The sequence below is a fragment of the Delphinapterus leucas genome, chromosome 2 (assembly GCF_059928025.1).
Source record: "Delphinapterus leucas isolate spDelLeu-1000000601 "Yukka" chromosome 2, BTC_Dleu_Yukka2, whole genome shotgun sequence".
NCBI classification, from domain to species: Eukaryota; Metazoa; Chordata; class Mammalia; order Artiodactyla; family Monodontidae; genus Delphinapterus; species Delphinapterus leucas.
The window spans coordinates 20,871,454-20,891,748 of NC_143130.1; the positions used below are offsets into that span (position 1 = coordinate 20,871,454).

Consider the following 20,295-nt stretch of genomic DNA (forward strand, 5'->3'; position numbering starts at 1 on the left):
CCCTAGGTTCTTCAGAACCTTTTTTTTTTTTTAGATTCCATATATATGTGTTAGCATAGATATTTGTTTTTCTCTTTCAGGCAGTGATCTTTTTAAATGAAGAATAACGAGCCACCTTAACATTCAATGTTAATTGCTTCCTTATCTCAGCTGTAAGACCCTGCCTCTAGCATCAAGATATCTTGGCTTTGCTACGGTGCCCCTTTCTTCTGACAACTTTTACAACACTCTTGCCTTCTAAACTCAGAAACTGGTCTGGCTGTGAAACAAAACCAAGAAATTTACGTGAAAGAGCATATAAAAAGCAGGTCATCATTATTAGGTCATAGCTAAGAAACTATTTCATACTCAGGATCCACAAACTCAGCTGCAAATTCGCCAACACATCTAGAAGTTCAACCTGTTTATGGTCATACAAGGTTCTAAGGATCCCTCGAAAGACAAAGCAACCTTCTGGGCCAGAATGGAAGGTGGCACAGTTGAAAGAGCTCAGGCTTTGGAAATGGACACAGATATGTGCCTTTACCTTCTAGAACCTCCCTTTTCTCATTTGCAAAAATTGGAACAACTTATCTTACAAAAGTTTTCTGAAGATTACTGATAATTTATACAAATCTCTTAGCTTAATGGCTAACCCACAGTATATCCTAAATCAAGAACAGCAAATGTCATAAAACATTTCAGAAAGCGTACCCACAGGAAGGCAACATCCTTTAAAGCGTTAGCAATCAGAATTAGGAGAAACATACTAAAAAGAAGTATTTCACTGTCAAAGAATTACAGTTTTGTTGACACCAGAAAACATATTTTGGCTTCTAGGTAGACATCATTATTTTATTGAACAGACAACTCAAATCATTGTGGATCAGAAGTATCATGTTCTGAGTAGACCTGAAAAAAACAAGACACAGTCAGAGGCGAGATAAAGGCCATCCCGTGGCTTCTGAGGCTGACAAGAGTCTAATTTTGGTCACTTTTTATGACAGCTGGACACAAAATCTTGGCCCAATTGAAAGGCTGCCTATAAAGTCACTTAGACGTCCTTGACGCTAAGAGAAAATGTGCCAACTACAAAGAACTCATCAATTTGTAGAGAAACATCTGTAGTATCTGCAAGGCAGACCCTTCTCGAAAGATTCTGCCAGATTTCATCCACAGACCTCATGTTCCTCTCCCAACAATGTCAGAAACAGCCATTATCTGGGATAGTGCCCGAGTTCAGCCTAGCGCAAAGTGGTTTGCTACGGGGGCACGGGATTCTTGGTTCGGGAGTTCATGTTCATGGCCTGGGGGGGGGGGGTGGGGCGGGGGCAGTGTCTCACAGGCAACATCACTCTCTTGGCCAGAGTGGGTGCTGCGTGGCCTCTGGCCCACCATGGAGGACATTCCTCAGCTAAATGGACTCAGAGGAGGCTCTGAGCTTCCCAACTGAATCTGATCATGTCTGATCTTAATCAATCAAGTGACTTAAAACGTTAGGAGCAAACCTTCACACTAGCTGTAGCAGCTCTGGCTTCTCAGGACTTCAAGGGCCTTACCGGCTATGTCAGGAGAAGAAGGGCCGGTACAGTACAGCAGAAAAACAATAACTATGATGAATCCTGTGGCGGGATGCACACCTCCACCCATGGTGCCAACTCCTAAAATCGCTGATTCCTTTTCCAAGTCCTTTCCTCCTTCAGAGACTCTCCTGGCATGTTGCGGCCTGAGCACCTAATGAGGCCAGCAGGTGGCAGGGTCTACAATACTCGCCACCACGTTCACATCATTGAAATTGTTTTCTTAAGAGTTGGGTTTTTGCGGGGGTTAGGAGTCCCATCACGTGAGAAGCAGCCTTCCTATGGTGCAGCGGAGTCTCCTCCCATAAGAAAATCAAGAGCTATTTCAGCTGATGTAGAGAGGGGCTTTTCCAAATGCATTTACGGAGATACCAGGATGGAGATATTGCTTTTTGCTTCACCCCATCCCAGAATGCAAGGTCTGACCACGAGTTCACAGTTGGAACACAAACTGTATTTTATTTCTCAATCATCAAGCAGAAAGAGGAGAGAAAAAAAAAATCAGTCTTCTTAATGTGGTCCTGACGGAGCATTTTCTGCACGTCTATAAAAAGCCATACTGCTTTCTGGGTCTTTGGCTGAGACTTTAAAGCATGAATGTTCTGAGGAAGAAAACATTAACTGGTCAGCTGTAATGAAGTCTCCCTGAGTTTCATTCCCCCAGGAAAGGCAGGTGGACTTGCAGTCGATCTTAAGTACCACAAAGCTGTAAAATACTCAGGTTATAACTCCTCTCCCGACATTAGCTTCACAATAATTCTGGGGCACAGGTAAGAAGCATATCTTATTATCCTTATTTTCTAGATGAGGAATCTTGACAAGTCACCTGAGACTTGAAAGGGGCATGGAACAAGTCAGAAGACAAGCCAGGAGAAGGCAGAAGACTCCTGTTTAGTAAAGGACCCTTAGCCTTCAAGGATGACCTTCTAACGCATTGCTGGAGAGACCATAAAGCCATGTCGCTGGTGATGCCATTCTGCTACACACAGCAGATCTCGACGCAGGGCAAGCGTCCCCGACAAGCAGAAACGACCCATGAGGAAGTTCTAACTCAAGGTTAAAACTCACACATAGCCAACAGAATTAAAATGGTTTCTATACAAAGAACAATCTTTCCTAAAATCTTCCTGAGAGAAAAGAAGATTCTGTGGCAGGAGCTCAACTAACAGGAAAAAAAAAAAAAATGCTCTGCCTTTAAGTCTCCTCTTCAACACGGTGCTCTGTGAGGGACATGGAAACACCGGAAGTAAGTAAAAACCTGCTCGGAAGTGCTCTAGTAATACAGAAACGGAAGAAATATTATTGCCCGTCAGTAGATGCTGGCAGCAACTTTTTGCCGTCGAAGAGGAAGAGAGAAGTAGGAAAAAAGAGGAAAATATGGGCTTTTTGTGAAAAGAAAGAAGTACCCTGACAGGTCGCATTAGAATGTAAAATGTAGGTGACTTAATATTATTGTCTCGAGATGGAGCTGCCAGTCGTGTTAACCAGCCATCAGGGCTTGCGTGTTGCCTTTGAATCCTGATGCCCAGGCAAGATGGCGGGGTGGACCACGGGAGTCACAAGGAAGGATGCTACAAGCACGAACTGAAGGGAATAATTGCAGTTGGAGGCCTCCTGGTGACAATTTTGAGAAGGCAAACACAGCTGCAGCACAGCCAAATATAGCGGGCCAAGACAATGACATCCATAAAGTTAATCATTCGAAATATGCTGCCCTTCTGCCCAACCAGAAAACTCAACACCCCTTCTGTAGCCTAGGAAGTCAAAATGTAGTTTTATGCACAGAAACACACAGCTGTGCCAGTGGAATTTACTGCAAGTGATGACCAAGGTGTTTGGACGCTGTCTTCCCTCTCAAGGCTGTGGTTCTGAGAACTGTGCTGTAGACGGATGTGGCCCCTTCTCTTGAAATTTAGGAAACTGCTCAGACGAGGGATAATTAATGGGGCTTAGAGAAGCCCACTGAATCTTAGAGAAGATTCAAATAAAAGAACAGAAAAGATATACATCAGGAAAACCTAGGAAAGGCAGAAAGAAAACTTCAGGAAGAGCTGTTCTGTTGATGACCTGAAGAAGCCTGAGTTAGGGTACAAAGAATCAGGAGCGCTGAGTCAAAGCATCACAAAATGAATACCGTTAGTCCGCTACCGAAAGCTTTCCTTCCTTACGCATTTTCCTATTATCTTTCACTTTTGTTATTCCCCAAAGATTTTTTTTCCAAGGAGAAAATGAAATGTCAGATTTCAGCCTGCATTTGCTTCACCTATGTGACACCCAAGGTCTACTCTGGAGATGCACAGAGAAAACAACTGGGTGAGAGGTGTGCATGCATGTTGAAGAAGGTTTACACCAATTTACCTCCTTACAGCTGCATAGATCTCCCATAGCTCTAGCCTTTTTAAGATGTTCAGTTGATGTGTTGGAGTCCCACTAGACACAATCAAAATTTTGAGTTCTCGTTTCAACAGCGATAGGAAGCTATGGGATAATGGCATGGACCATACAAGATGGCGGCAGCAGGCAAGAAGCACACGGTGAGGAATTTGGTCTGGTGGGCACCAGCGTGTCTACACGAAAAAATATCAGTGGAGGGTCTACTGTCAGGCTTCTGTGAAGTCTTTCTTTCTTCCTACTTGAAGACTATAAATAAGGTCTTGGCAGTAGCAACAACTCAACTGCAACTGAGAAACGTCCCCAAGTCTGGGGACTTTGTGGCAAGGAGAGAAAAGCCACTCAACTGGGTGGGAAGAGTCTCAGCTTTTCACCCAGAAGGTATGACAGGACCATCACAGTGACCCTCTTTTCTGTATTTTAACAAAAGCTACTCTGAGGTTCTGGGCCAAAGAGTCAAAACAAAGTCCTAAGAACTACTTCTAGCAGTGTCACTAATATGAGGTACATCTTTGGTCAAGATGTTAAACCTTCTTGAATCTTAACCGTTTCAGTTATGAACGTAAGAATCCATTAAACACATGTTACGTTGTACACGTATTTCCTAACTTTTAGAGCCAAAGGCCATTAAACGGAAGATATTTTAAGAAAGTGAGGAATTATGCCCAAGCTAGTTTTCCATATATATGTTTCACCTATATTTACATACATATGTATATATACATGTGTGTGCACACATTTTATATACACATTTACAGCCAGGTGAATAACAAATTATTCTCCTCTTTTAGCCTAAAGGACCAACTGATTTTGTGTCACATAAATGTGGTACAACTTTCCTGTTATTGGGGGAGACGAGGAGATAGGAAGACATCATTCAAGGAAAAGGATCTAAAATACCACCTTAAAATGTAATGAGGCCGGGACTTCCCTGGTGGCGCAGTGCTTAAGAATCCGTCTGCCAATGCAGGGGTCACGGGTTCGAGCCCTGGTCCAGGAAGATTCCCCCATGCATGGAGCAACTAAGCCCGTGTGCCACAACTACTGAAGCCCGCGTGCCTAGAGCCCATGCTCCGCAACAAGAGAAGCCACTGCAATGAGAAGCCCACGTACCACAACGAAGAGTAGCCCTCCCTCGCCGCAACTAGAGAAAGCCCGCACGCAGCGATGAACACCCAATGCAGCCAAAAATAAACAAATTTAAATTTTAAAAAAATTTAATGAGCCCAAGTCCAGCTATGAACTCCCTTCTGAAAAGACATGAAAGTTAAGCCTTTCAGCATCAAAACACAGAATTTTCGATCCTAGTATGGAAGCTGAAGAACTATTCACTCCCATGACACTCAAGAAAAAAAATTTTTAAAGCTGTGCAAAAATGATGTCAAATGTCAAAGAAATCAGCTGCAATTAACTGCCTTCTCTCTGAGGAGTGAGTCAGCACCATCATCTGTGAACCTCGGAAATCTTCAGTCCTGCTTGAGCCTATAAATGTCAGACACACCAGCTGCTGGGTTGGGGGAACTTGAGTTCCGTGGTCGTGACAGAGCCATCAACAATCTCCCCGAGAAAGCAAACCTCTGACTTTTCATTATTAAGGCTTAAAATCCGAACACTTCACGTACCCCATTTTTGAAGCACTATCCCTATTAAAGGAATCCTGTATCTATCTGTCTCTTACCCTTCTGCTGCTGGAAAGGGAGCACAGATCATTTAAACTGAGGTCTCTTTCAAACAGGTTTCTTTATTTAAAATCTGACCTTAAGTAAACGGCCACACAAGTCTGGCAGAAAAGTTGAGAATAATAAACCAAGATGGTATTTTAGTCTAAATGCAGCCTAAACTTAATTTACATACATATTTAGGAGGGAAAACTGGACCAAAAAAAATGGGTCTAGTAATTCGCCAGCAAGTTGGCTCTGAGGCATTCATTCAAACGGAGTAATTAAAATGTAACCAAAAACCGAATTTGTACTCATCTGCCATTTTGAGAGCCATATGATCACATATTTGTTAGCATTCCATTTTAAATCATCGGCTGATTTTAAAGCGTCACTCTCCGTATCTGAACATAATATACAATCTGCAGTTCATAAAACCGACTGTTCATAAAACTCCGGGGGTAGCACTGTGAAAGCGTAAATCTCAAATATGCTCACAAGGCATTTCAACCACATAAGTGGAATTGTATTTCTATAAAACCAGTTGGAGTAATCACTTTCTGTCGTGATTTAGAACAAATGGGCAGAGTGAAACTGCTGAAAACCCCCTGTATGTTTCCCCCTTTCTTTTTCAAGTCCTTCCGGAAGAGTCTAAAGCTCACAGTAAATGAAAAGGACAGTCCCAGGAGGAGATGGCGGGGGCGGGGGGGGGGGGGTCCATCCCTTCACATCTAGATTCAGAGCATGAGAATACTGGATGGCACAATTAAACAGTGATGATGCTAAAGGGGGATAATTATTTTACAATTACCTGTGAGCATCACATTTACCGCGCTAAATAGTTTTTGTTTCCCACCAAGGTTTTTCCAGGAATGTGCAGCTCCGTTTCCCCTGAAGTTCAGCAAGAGCTTTTTCTTAAGGAAAAATAAAAATGCATTTTCTGCACTGCTACACGAGTAGCACAGCACCGTCGCTGGCTTCCTTATATTCCCCACCAGCTCCCTGATACTGGAAACACACACAAGGGCACGAGAACGGGGAGGTGCTAAAGAACAGGAAATCATTCGTACTTTCCAAAGCCTCCCCCTTCTGCAGTTTTGTAGAACAAATATGACACTGAGAAATAGCTAACTCTTCGTGATGGCCTAATCCACCAACACAAAGCAAAAATCCAAGCTTCCCCTGAATAAATAAAACCCTCCAGTACTAACACTCTAAATTGGAAATAAAGACTTTTTAAGTTTGGGTGAGGTTCAGCATAGGAAGTGAAAGACATCAATGACTTACTGATTTATCATTGGGCTCCTTGTAATGTGTTGAAAATACCCAGGTTTCCCACCGAAATGCAAATAAGAGATACTGGTAGTATAAACAGCTGTGGGGTTGGTTGCTACAGTGACATCAGACCCCCCCCCATAATCCATGTCTACATATAAGCCTCAACCATGATCACGTTTATCAGATTATTACCCGTCTTTTCATGAGAAGGGAATGAGTGTTGAACCTGTAAGAAAACCACAAGGTAAGAGTAAGGAGAAATGAAAAGTCTGGGGATATATGTAAAAAAAGGAAGGAAACTGCAGCCTTTCATCAGAGGCCAAATATACTATTATTATAGTGGTGAGAGCAGGGGTGGGGGGAGTACGTAACCACTCGGAGATGGAAAACATTCTTAATGATCCCGTGAACCACTAGGTTCATACCTGAAAATCTTATCTTCTTTTCATCTTGTCTCGCAAGGTTCTTATTCCTCCCAGCTCACCGCATCTCATCAAAAGATGTCAGAGTCATCTCAATCCAGCAAATTACAATTAAATAGCAATGCTCAACAATTACAATAATATCTCTAACCCAGATCAAAGATAACCTCAGTGTTCTAAAATGCCACTGTGGGAGGAGTTTTCGGTTTCAGGAAGCAGCTGACACTGAAATAGGCCTGAGAAATCCTACCTGAAAATACTTCTTTAAAAATTTCCTTAAAGAACCATACACACAGCTCTTTTTAGAGTCTTTGCATTTTAATTTCCTCTCATGTCTATCAAGGAATCGGGTGACGAATCTCAGTGCTCTATTTTATTATTGGTAATGGCATTTCCTAAATATACTTTAAATGCCATATGGAAAAAAAAAGGGAACTCAATGTCTTTGACCTTCATCTTGCTGGTACTCAGTAAACAAAAAAAAGTTTTTAATTAAAGTATATTCTCTTTAGCTCATTAGCATATGGAATAACAGTGTGAATGTGAATCAAACAAGAGAGTGATCAATGCACTAATTTGAATCAAATTAGAGAGTCAATCCTGAATCGGTGATATGTATTTCCTACAATGCTCCATCATTCTCAAGTGACAATTATGGTTTCCCAACAAAAACTCACAGTCCTCTCTTCTCTCGTCAACACATAAACGTGCATTTATATAACACACGTGTGCACACACACACACAAGCAAACCACAGCTTTGCCATTTACTGCCTACGTGGCATGTGCAAGAATGTAATCTCTTTAAGTATCACCTGTAAAATGGGTGCAATACCCACCTTGCATATCTACTATGACAGCGTATATAAAGTGTCCTGGTACATAGCAGGTATTCAATGAATGACTCATGTTCTTCTCATTTTAGTGGGGAGAGGGAAACAGTAATTACACTGCCTTCTTGGACTGGTCCCATTGCCCCTGTACTAGCTTCTTCATCTATAAAACAAGGAGGTCTGGTGAGATGGTCTCCAAAGCCTCTTTCAACGTTAACAATTACATCCCTAGAACTGCCGTTCAGTTTAATTAGACCCTGATAGACATCCTTCCGGTTATCCCAACTTGGGAGGACTCAACCAAAAGGTTAATGCTCAGGATAACTTTTTCTCCTTGTCAGTAAGGTCACTCACCGAATGTGAAGAAAATAAGATTTCGTATTAATTTACTGGTAGCTTCTCCTCAGCATGTTATTCTAACATCACAAATCTGAACTAACGTGTTTAAAGGTGCATTCATAGATTTTTCCACCTGTAATTTCTCAATTCCAAGATAGCATGTCTTAGATTGTTTAAAATTTGTGTAAAAATTCAACAACATTAAAAAAAAAGGAAGCCCAATGCATACATACGATCATTCAAAAGGTGAAACAAAGAAAGACACTCATCCCCGACTCCAATACAAAACCAAGTGCCCCAGTTTAGAACAGAATTTTTAAAATATCAGTTTTTATTTTCATTATGCTTTTTTGCAAATGACATTCTATTTCATTACGCTTTTTTGCAAATGACATTCTAAACACAAAGACAACAAAACTTTGATAGTTAAGATTATTTAAAAGGTCCATTTCCATGTACAGTTTCGATGTTGAACATTTAAAACCCCAAGACTTTGAAGCCTATGTCATAACAATTCTATACCCACTACAGAGCCTTAAACGATCTGGGCTCTTTAAACACTTGATGGCTCATGGGGCCATGAAGCGTAATCATTTACCTCAAAAGCTATTTGTTCATCTGCCTTGAGGACTCAAACATATTACATCTTGCAAACTTATCTAATATATTCTTGTGGGAAAACGTCATTGAAAATATGTTCTACTTCTTTAGAAAATCAACACCAGAAAAGCCCTGTGCTTTATATAAGTTCCTTTTAGGAACAGGCCAACAATCTAGCTGACGGCAATTTAGTCCGAATGGCAATATACCATAAATAACCACCGGTCCAGAAAACAATAAACCCACAAAGCTATCTTGGTGATAAGATATACTTCGAGCGGGTTTCAAGCATTTTCAACTTATCACATTCCTTCTCACGCACCCCTATTCCCCAAAGACAGTCTCTAACGTGAGTTAATTACAAACTCTTTTGGAAAACATGCTACAGTGTTCTCAGGGCTAAGGAAACATAAAATCATTATCTTGGAAACAAATAATAAAGTTATCATTTACAAATCCTGTTTTTCTTTTTTTCTAGGTTCAATTAAGCAAGAGTTGACAAACACTGAAAACAATTTGAGTTTGATTCCAAAATAACTAACACATGGAAGAGAAGTGGGTAGAAGTTATATTAGGATTTGTCTAGCCGACTCTATCACTAAGACAAAAAGGCTCTATTCAGAGCAAACAGTTTGAATGAGCCACATTCATCCACCAAATGAAAAGGACAAATTAAACTTCCATAATTAATAATTTAACTGACAAGAGATAGCATCTTTCAGAGGCCATTAACACTTTACATTCAGAGAGTATTCTTAGCAGGTGACCATCGATTTAAAACAACGATCAAGCCAATTCTTTGGTTCGGCCCCAACTCTCTTACAGAGGAGAAAACACAGAACTTTCAAACTAGCTAATGTGCAAACATGTAATAAACGCCTATACAGATAGCCCTTTTAAGAGGGGGGAGAGGACAGATATCTCTCAAAACAAATATCATGGGAACAGTACTAATCAAGATTACTTTCACAGAGAAAACTGCCAAAGGGAAATTCAATATTTTAATTTACATTATCTGATTATCTTAGTTGGGACAATGAACCTGATCATGTGTAAAAGCAAGTTAACATTCTTAATATCGACTAGAAGGACAATTCACATTTAACAGACTTTCATCCCTCTCCCCAGCTTTTTTTTTTTCTCTCCCAAATCCTAGGAGCTCAAATAATTGGCCACTGTGGAGTTTCTCAAGAATCTCTCAGCTCGTAACATTTAACATCCTAGAAAAAGAATCTAGCACCGTAGGGGAAAGTTAGTTGCCAGGGAAATGGATCATAAAGCTCAGAATGGCCTGAGAATTGCACAGGATAGAGCGAAGTGCCAGAAAGAATATGAATGCTTCTCTCAGGGTGTGTACAATAGGAAACATTTTATACCTACTCTTACCAAGGATAGCAGTCCCTTTTTCACTCGATTAATTGTAGCCTAGATTCACTATCACATTTCTTGCCTGACAAGAAACAACTGTATATATTCCAAGTCTGAAATTGACACAGACCTTTCAGATCCACTCCTGACAACCTTCTAGGTCGTCTTTTCAAACACTCCTGAAATACAAGCAGATCCCATTGCCTTCAGAGTGACCCAGCTGATAAGAGAAACTTTCCTATCAAGACTAACGAGCCCAAGAAAAATTAGGCATATTTTCCCTTCCTCAGGAATCCCAGCTCTTGACTTCTCCCAATAAACTCTCTAGTTTGCCGACGTGTAAAACAACCAGAATCACATTAATTATTAAATTATAGACTGCATATCAGACAAATCACCGTGATTACCTAAAAATTACCTCTAATTTCTGCAACAGAGTACACCTGGCTATTTTCATGCTTTATAATTATCTCCCCCCACCCTTTTTTTTTTCTCCCCTCCTTCCACTCTCCCATCCTAAGAAAGCAATTTTTGCAAAGGGTAAGTCAGAGAAGCGAGCAATTTGGTAAGAAGGGATATTTAAATGGGCCACGAGAGCTCCAGCAGCCCCGAATTTCAAATGACACGAGCGTGCACGCGCGCACCCCACCCTGGGACGCCGCGCCACGCTCTCCTGTCCTCGCGGGCCGGACCCCAAGCCCAGACCCCGGGAACCCGCGTCCGGCTGGCCGGTCCACGCTCTCCGCCCCACCCCGGGCACCGCGCCCCGCTCGCTGGTCCCCGCCGCTCCTCCAGACACGCTCCCACCACCCCGCGTCCAGCGCCGGCTCTGAACCACAGGGCGCGGCCGAACCGGAGCCACCCCCCCGCGTCCCCGGGGCTCAGGAGCGCCACAGCCCGCCCTCTCCCTGCGCGGGGCTCCGGGCCGGTGACCCGGAGGCGGCCGGGCGGCCAAACTCACATTCGGTCGGGAACTAGCAGGCGGCCCTCAACCATCATGTCCGGGAGGAAATCCAGCTTGAAGGCAGAAGTCATGTTCGCGGCGCGCGCTCTGCGCTCGGGTGCGGGGGGCGGCGGTGCGCGCGGCCGAGTGGTGGCGGGCGGCGCAGACGGGCAGGGACAGGTGCGCGCGGCCTCCCCGCGGCGGCCGCCCGAGCCGGCACTTGTCACATTCTCTCTCCGCGGCTCTCCGCCAATCCCCGCCGACAGCCAGCGCCCGGGCCGCGGGCTGCCCAGCGCCAGGTGCGGCGACCGGGGGCGGAGCTCCGTGCCCGCCGCGCCGCCGCTTAACCCCTGCGGGCCCGCACGCCCGGCCCCCGGGGGGAGGAGGAGGCGGAGGGACCGCCCCCTGGACAAATCGCCCCCCCCCCCCCCCCCCCGGCCACCCGGCCTAGGTTCCCCGGCAGCCAGACACGCACACTCGTCCCCAGCGCTGACTCTGTCCGGTCCCCTATTTCCAGGAGCCTGGCACGAGGCCCGACTCACCCACCGCTTGTCGTGGGTTTAGTACCACCGTATTGCCCAAGGCCGGTGCACTCCACGAGCGCACCCAAACTCCCCAACTGAAGCCACGAGAGACGAATCATCACGGGGGGTTGTTTAAATGCTCCTCGGTGGGCTCTGCTCGCCAGTGTATGAACTCAACTGAAATAGCATTCGTGGTTGAGCCAAAGTAAATATCAGATAAACGGCCCAAGTGACATTTGCGGACTTTTCCGTGCTTTACAAGGAGAAAGATTCATCAGTCTCTGCACGATTATATTTCCTTTTGTATCATCTTGAAAACATTAAGAAGTACACGGGAGTAAAATAGTGATAAATCACGTTTTCTTTTCAAACGATACATCACAAGTTGGTTATCTCGAAGTATTTAAATACAATGATTAAAAACCAACAGTGTGGCTTCATGAAAAGAGTGTTAGGTCTGTAATGGCCATGAAGCTTAAATGCTCATTTAAGATCTGTGACCAATGTACTAATAAGAATTGAGAAATAGGGCAGAATTCTCACAAAGAAGGGAGTTTAATTTTCCCGAGTGACTTGTGAAAATTCTTAGAAGTATTTTTATATGGTGATGTTCTAATCTGGCGCTCTCATCATTGTTTTGTTGCTCAGTTATTTAGATGAAACTGAAATTTTCACAATGTCTCCAGTCTGTAAAACTTCTTTGTGGCCTATTTCACATTCTAAAGCAACCTCATAAATTGCAAACCAGAAGTCTTATAGTTTGCCTCTTTTATTAACCATCACTTTAAATTTTATTTTGAAATGACATCACACCTGGGGGTGTATTCACAGTAGTCAGAGGGTTAAACAACTAAGTCACGTGGAGTTAATTGTATCACGTGGTGTTAAACGTATCAGACAACATGGAGAAAAAATTGTTTTCATCTTTTCTCACCAGTTTCTTCTGTTATATAATGAGAAGTGATCATCTTTAGAGATTATGAAGAAAAATGGATACTTATATACCAATATTAAATCCACATATCAACTGTAGATCCAGACTTGCTGCATTGAGCAATTTGGAATAACAGGCCTGGTGTATTCAATTAAGTCCATACTTAATTGACTTGATTTCCTTCTTCAGCTGAACAACATATCTGGCTTTTGACCAAGATGGTTCTAATTCCAAGACATAGGGCTAGGACTAACCTTCAGTTGAAAATATTGCCTTTCTGAGGAATCAGGGCTAGGTTCATAAAGAACTGAAAAACAGATGGGGTAAAATCAATTCTTATACCCCAAATGCCCCAACTCTTCCTAATAATACTAAGCTACATTTTTTCCCGACCCTAGCTTCTGCAGGCTGCCTTTGAAATGATAAGAATTTTGTTGGTCTTTCAATAACCTTAATAAAGTAATTAGCCAGATAAATGAGACAAACCTTGACTGTTCCTGATTTTCTAGACATTATTTACATAACTCCCAAATGTATATAAACAGCTGACTCTATAATAAAATTATCTGAAGAACGAACTAACAGAACCGGCATCCAGAACAGAAGCAAAACACAACTGCGTTAATCAAAAAGGAAAATATTTTCAAATCCGCTATGGAATGAAGCTCCATGTACATCTACATTCTATAAGGTAGAAAAAGCATCATTAACACATAGACTTCTGAAATATTTATTCTCTCTTTAATTGCATGTGAATTATTTGGGAGACACTGTAGGGAAGGCCTCTTACTGACTTAAGCCTTCTCAGCAGTTTGTTAAATTCTAGGCTCAAATCCCTTGAGGCAATAGTGGATTCAAAGCAGCTTTTAATCATACTATAAGGAGGGTGAAGAAGTATGTAAGTAGGTCATAGAGAAAGAATTCCTAGTGCATAGGTTACTGCCTTATTTAACAACTACAGTGAGTCCCAGAGTTTTCAAAGCACATTTGCTTTTGCCATTTAAAGTTAGAAGCAAAACCAGGGTCAGATATAAAAGAAAACTCTAACATGAAATACAGTGACGAGGGGAACCAAGGAAAGCTTCTGGATGTAGCTGAGCTGAAATAGTTTGGCTGCCAAATACATAAATAATAGAGTGATTGCATAGGCACTTAATTTAGGTGCCAGAGAGAAACAAAATATACAAACACACACACACACACCCTATAGGGTTTTGTTTCCATGATCACAGCACCTACACAAGAGCTGTTTTTAAAAATACAAATTTTAAAAGCTCTTGCGCTTAAAAACAAAAACACCCAACCAAATACCACCTGATGAAAAGCTTCAATTTCTCATCTGAATGCTTTGCCAGAAGGAAAAAAAAATCTCAAACAACTCGACGGGGCCCCCTTTTTTAATTTTCACGCCGTAAACGAGCCATCAGGTATCATGTTTTGGCAGTTGGAATTATTTTGCAGACAGCTCGTCTGGGCCGCTGCTAAACACGTGGGGTTCAGTGAAGCTATTTTATAGCCAAGGATCTTATCAACAGCAGTGAAAGGGGGTGAGGCCATGAGCGAGCCCCCCTCCTAGACCTGACTTGGTAGGTGACACCTCTGTGTGCTGACATCCCTAGGGACGGGGCTGTTGGGAACAATGCAGTTTCCTCACCATTTTAGCTTCACTGTAGAAAAACCTTAAGCTCTTCCCGAAGCCCATCCCCCTACCATCCCTAATTGTCTATTTTTTTTTCTTTTTAATCAACTTGCTATTCATTTCCCAAACAAAAGGCAATTCAAGAATTGGAAGCACTTCAAGGGAAAGTTTCTGAATGACCTCATTTTTATATGAGGCCTTCCAAGGCAATTGCGTGCACTGTGCTGTTTCAGCACACCGCCCCCTCCCCATGCCTCATCTCAAACTGAGGTTTCTCCAGTGGTCATTGTTTGAGCACTGAATTATCACTGGCATTTAAAAAAAAAAAAACCAAAAACCTCTCCATAGAAACAGAATGCTAATAAATGTGTTTGTAAATGGAGTCACACTGCTCGAATGGAAGGTATCCGACTCCTATCACCCATCTTCATCAATGAACCAGGATAGAGCCCCCTGACTATAGATCTTTCAACATTTTTGCACAAAGTTTATACCATAACTTAGAGACTGGAGTCTGATAGATAGTGATGCACGTTTATAACCCAACAGTTAATTTCCTTCTCCTGCAGACAGCCCTGTATATTTTGTGACAAATTTCCATTTTTTAATTATTCCTATGCATAACGTCACGGGTTGCAATCTCCTTAAAAGCAGTAGACAGTCGGCCATGCAACTACAGATGTACCAATACTGTTCCATCTCCTCAAACAGCCACCTTCACAAAAGGGTTTTTCTCCCCTCACTCCTGGCTCTTTATTAAAAACATATCCAAAACATCTTTCCCCATCACATTTTTAAATTCAAATTTTATTAAATAGCTGTTCCTTTTTTTTTTTTTTAAAGCCAAGTTTACTGAGAGCTGTTTGGAGTAAGAAAGACCCTAGAAGGGGGGGGGGGGTTCCCATCACTGGGCGTTTTCCAGCCAATAAGTTTGAAATCCACGTGAATTTGAAGTACCTGGGAAAGTATCTGACTTTGCGGTCATGTGTTTGTTCTTGGCTTACCCCAGTTTCATCAGCAACTTGTAAAAATAAACAAGTGTCTTTATGCGCATAAAAAATCCCCAAATAGATCCCTAAGTGATACATTATAAATCTATATTTTCTTAGCTCCATAAAGGTATCCCTTAAAAAATACTTATATCACCAATCAAGTTTAAAATGATCTTATTCCCCCCCCCATTTTGAAAGCTTCTGGAATGGCGACTTTATCACATTCCTAAAACGACTTCAGTAAAATCACACGCCAATAAAGATGACATCGTTATTAAACTCTGATTTTACATTTGTACGGGAATTTTAAGCCGTCGCTCTCCCTTGAGAACAGCTGCTACTGGCTTTTTGCAATCTTGTGTTTTTCTGAATCTGTTTTCAATAGAGCCAAAAGACATAATGGTGAATCTCTCTCCCTTCTGAAGAGACCCTCCAATGGAAGATGGGTTCTTTGTATACATACCTCCGCGCTCGGAAATGAGATGCCCCTTTCGGGTTTCCAGAAGTTTCCATTCCAAGGGGATGAAATGCTAATACTGTGGACCTGTCAGACCCTGAGCCCAACCAGCCTATCACTTCCCTCTCGGACTTGCCTTTCCCTTTTCCTTTCTCCATTATTCCCCCTGCTGCCTTATTTCCCTCCCCCTTCAGCTTTCTCTTTCTTTCTCCCTCTTTCTCTCTCAAACGGAAGCCAGACAATGCCAGACGGTCTCCTCCACAGCTGTGGGTCTGAGGAGGCAGGTGACCACAAAAGTGAAAAGTCTTGGTGGCTCATCTGTCAGGGAAATCAAGTTTGCCTCGACCAAGGCTGAGTTCTCAACTCGGAACAGCTGTCTCTGGGGTGCTTCCTTTCCAGACATCATCACAGGGTGGAGGGGGAGGATGGAAGATCACGTCCCATGAAGTGAGTAAATATATGAAAATTGGGAAAGAGAAGACTGGAGAAAGGGCGGGGAGGAGAAAAAGGCTGTCCTGGTGATATGTACACAAAGGCACTCAGAAAAAACAACCTCTGAAGGAATGTCCCAGCAGCCGCTTGAAGATGCTGAGATTTTTCAAACTGTATCAGGTATAGCTTTATCTGGTGCCAGCCTGGCGGTGGGAACAAAATTTATACCTATCAGAGTGGGGTTTTGAGTTCCCTGGCAATCTGCCCTTGAACACCCACCACCCCCAAGAAATGTTTTCCCCAAGTGGTCAGAAGTTCTCATCTTACTGTCACATGCTGTAAATTTCAAAAAGAGAAACTACTGTTTGATGAAACACAGCAGCTGAGTGGGGACAGCTGGGTGGATATAGCAGTAGGCATAACATTAGGTCTAGAGAGAAAGCAGCAACAGGTGGGGGCGGAAAGGAAGTTTTAAGACTTAGTGGGTGGGGGGTGGGGGTGGGGGTGGGGGTGGGGGGGCGGGTGTTTTCTGAGACTGATCTTGGCGAGAAGCAAAATCAGGACTTGAGAGGGACTCTCGGGAGGCATGAAAGCCCCACTGGCCTCAATGTCCCTCCCTCTTCTAAACAAATACATCTTGAAGAAGAGGAAGGATTAAAGAGACCAAATGCTTGCATTGTGTGTAAAAGAGAACACATGAATCTGCTTTACCCACAATGATGATGGATCCCCGTCAAAGAGCTTTTCCTTCCGAGGATCAGAAGTCATCTGACACAGTGGATGCAGATCAGACTCTTTAAGACAAATGCTACTTGCAAGCGGAGTGAAAAAGATGATAAGATTTAAGAATCAAACCTGTTAGATTCTGCACTTGATTCTGTCAAAGAGTGGACTGACACTGGGAACACGTCATTTAATTTTCTGATTCATCATCTAGACCTTTGCATGTGCGTGGCCATCATTTCCCTGTAGGGATGGATGGCTGAAAAATCAAAATCTACCACGATCCTCTGATGAGAGGTACGAGGTGTTAACCTAATTATTACTACAGCAATTACATAACCAAGCTATTAAAGTGACATGTAGGTTGAAAATACATTAAGGTTTTGAGCACAGGAAATTTATTTTTTTCCCTATAATATGGTTCAAATCTCTAACTATTTTTAGCTTATGATAGAGGTTTTTGGAAATCCCAAATGACTTTCTCTTTAAATTTGCTTTTGATGCTCATTCCCATAAAGTCCGTTAGGGAAAAAAAATTCTTTTTTTCTTTCTCTTAAAAGAACTACCCAAAATCTTCATGGAAAAGTGGTGTAGCAATCTACCCAAGCTAAGTGGAAATGTGTTATCTTATCTTATCACTATGGCTGAGTGTAAGCCTTTATGTTGCCCAATCTCTTAGTCTCTCATACTCTCTGGTGGCGGCTAACAGCTACATTTGTACTATTTCATAGGAATATGGCAACGTGAGAGAGGAGGAGAGATGTGAATGACTTTGAGGTCTGAGGAAGAAAGGTGACGAAATTAAGGATTTTATTTGGCTTTGTTTTAATAACAAAGACGAATCCGGGGTGTTCTAAGGATAACTTCCCTTTCCTGCTCCCTTTTCCATCCTTCAAGACCCCCTCCCCTCATTATACACCACTTGATACCTTGTTACCCACTGTTCCCTCTCTGTTTCATGACTGTCTTGAGCTTCTTAACGAGAAAAGATCATGTCACATAGTATATCTGCTGCTTGGTTGGTTCTGATTACAATATGATACATTTTGGCCCCTTATGCAGATTAGAAGTCACATTTCAATTTCATCATGCTTCAGATTTCTCTATTATTCCCTCCAACATGTGTTCCCATTATACAGATTAAAGCCTGAGAAAAGTGAGCCATAGGTGCTTTAATTCAAAGACCTCGTGAGCTATAAGGGGAACCAGTGAGCATACGCAGGGGGGCCGTAAAAACTCAGAAGCAAAAACGACTGTGATTTTCCCTTTCTTACTGTACAGCTTACTCCGTACAAAACTAGAAGGCAGGCACAAGTCAGTGCACCGCGGAAATGTGGCACTGGAGGAAAATACGACTTTCAAATGTCAAATATCCAATATTTGTACTCTTAAGTTGGCCAGGGAAGGAGTTGGCCTGAGTCGTGACTTAGAATCCCTTCCACCATGAGCTGTGTGTCCAGTTTCCCTCTTTTGGTCTGTTTTTCTCATCTTTGAAATGGGAATAACATAACTACCACTAACTCTAGGGTATCTGTGAGGATTAAATTATACAAGATGAAAAGAGATCACCTAGTGCCCGGTAGAGAGTAGACTGTCAATAAATTTTGGATTTATTCCTTACTTTAATCATAATACTCCCACTCCCTGATTTTTGTTTAAATCTGGAACTGGCAGATGGGAAGGAAAAGAGGAAGCCAGTCCTAATCCTATTGTTCTTGTAGCATTAAAGTTTTCACTGATTCTAAGGCCAGCAGCCTAACCCACAGGGGAGAGGAAGGGTACGGTTTATGCAAGGCAGGCACTGAGCATCCTGGGGCTGCGGGTGAGGGCTCCATCCCTTTTGATCAAGTCAGTTTCCAAAGCGAAAGTCACAATGAACCCTAACTGCCACCACCAGGAACTCACGCCACCCATCACCAACTCAGTGCATTTTCATTCACAGAGACGCTTCCTAAATCATTTCTGAATGAACGCGGAAGCCATCTCACAGAACCCAAAAGAGAGCTGGGGTCCCAAACCAAGATGTTCAAAAAGCAAGGCATGACAAAGACGACAACACCACAGGAGGACCTGCAGCCCCTGAATCACTGAGATGGGCAGCTTTACAGGAGCCATGACAAGAGTCTGACTCATTCCTGCACCAGGTACCACAGTGCCCCTTCGCGCCAGTTCACACACCAGCTGGAAGCCAGCAACGCCATCCTTAAGTTTCAACATAGAATTTTTACCGATTGCAGCTGCAACCTTTCTCAACCCAGGGATCCAAAAAGCCATGGATACTGAAGGTGTATCAACCTGATAACTTCAAACCTCACGCTCTTCTTGTCCATGACAACAAAGTTTGTTGAACTGAATGATTATGCAGGAAAATTCTGGGTTTTGTTTTTCTCCTAGGGCACACTGGCGCGTCCTGCTTCCTGAGCTGCAGTGATTCATCTCAACCCTAGGCAGCCAACCACGGGCGGGTCAACGTGGAAAGAGGTGAGGGAACAGCTGAGCTGCCCTGGGAACACATGTCACCCTCCCCCCACAGATGCCATTCCCCGTTAACTGTGACGGTCTTGACATAAAAGAGAATGTGCTGGGATCTGTCACAGTCAGAAGAAAGCTATGGATCAGATAAACATACCTGCACGGAACAACCCCTAATGATATCGCATGAAGCAGAAGGCTGCGTCTGGGAACAAAGGGTACCTCATCCCAGATCAGGGTTAACCAGCACATTTCTGAGTTGAGTAGAGGTTTCTCTCTCTCTCTCTCTCTTACATGTACATCTAGCTTCCATCTCAGTCCGACCTCTGGAGATGGATACCATGGGATGAGAAAGGTGCTTCAGCTCTAGGACACTTCATTTCAATTCTTAATGGGCTACAACACTGAAACCTCACATAAAGCTTTCCTTCCTCTGACACCCTCTTCCCCATGTCACTTAAGTGAAATGCCACGGATCTTAATCTTCTCCCAAAACCACTGCCTCTTCTTTCCTACATAATGAAAGTCACTGAGAGTTCAGAAAAATTCCCAATAATAATAACCAAGTAATAACCAGTAATAACCAAGAGAGAAGCAATAGTAGTTTGATGAAAGGCGAACCCACCCCCCCACCCCCCCTCACCTCCCCCCATCCCCGCCAACAAATTCCCCAGGAATTACTGAATGTAGAAAGAAATTCAAGGAAGGCTAATCAAGATGATCTAAGGCGTT

General features: G+C 42.9%; 1 protein-coding gene across 3 annotated transcripts in view; it reads right to left on the minus strand.

Annotated features, from left to right (window-relative positions):
- Nucleotides 1-16,109, minus strand: part of CELF2 (CUGBP Elav-like family member 2) — a 309,637-nt gene extending 293,528 nt beyond the window's left edge. Inside the window, exon 1 of one of the 3 annotated variants that reach the window (XM_089906516.1) lies at nt 15,943-16,109. In XM_089906516.1, coding sequence (XP_089762642.1) covers nt 15,943-16,094 — 152 coding nt within the window. In that variant the 5' untranslated portion in view covers nt 16,095-16,109. Of the gene's footprint in view, nt 1-11,408; nt 11,630-15,942 lie in introns of those variants that run through there. The other 2 variants (XM_022580273.3, XM_030761776.2) reach the window with 2 other exon arrangements.
- Nucleotides 16,110-20,295: the final 4,186 nt, after the last annotated feature.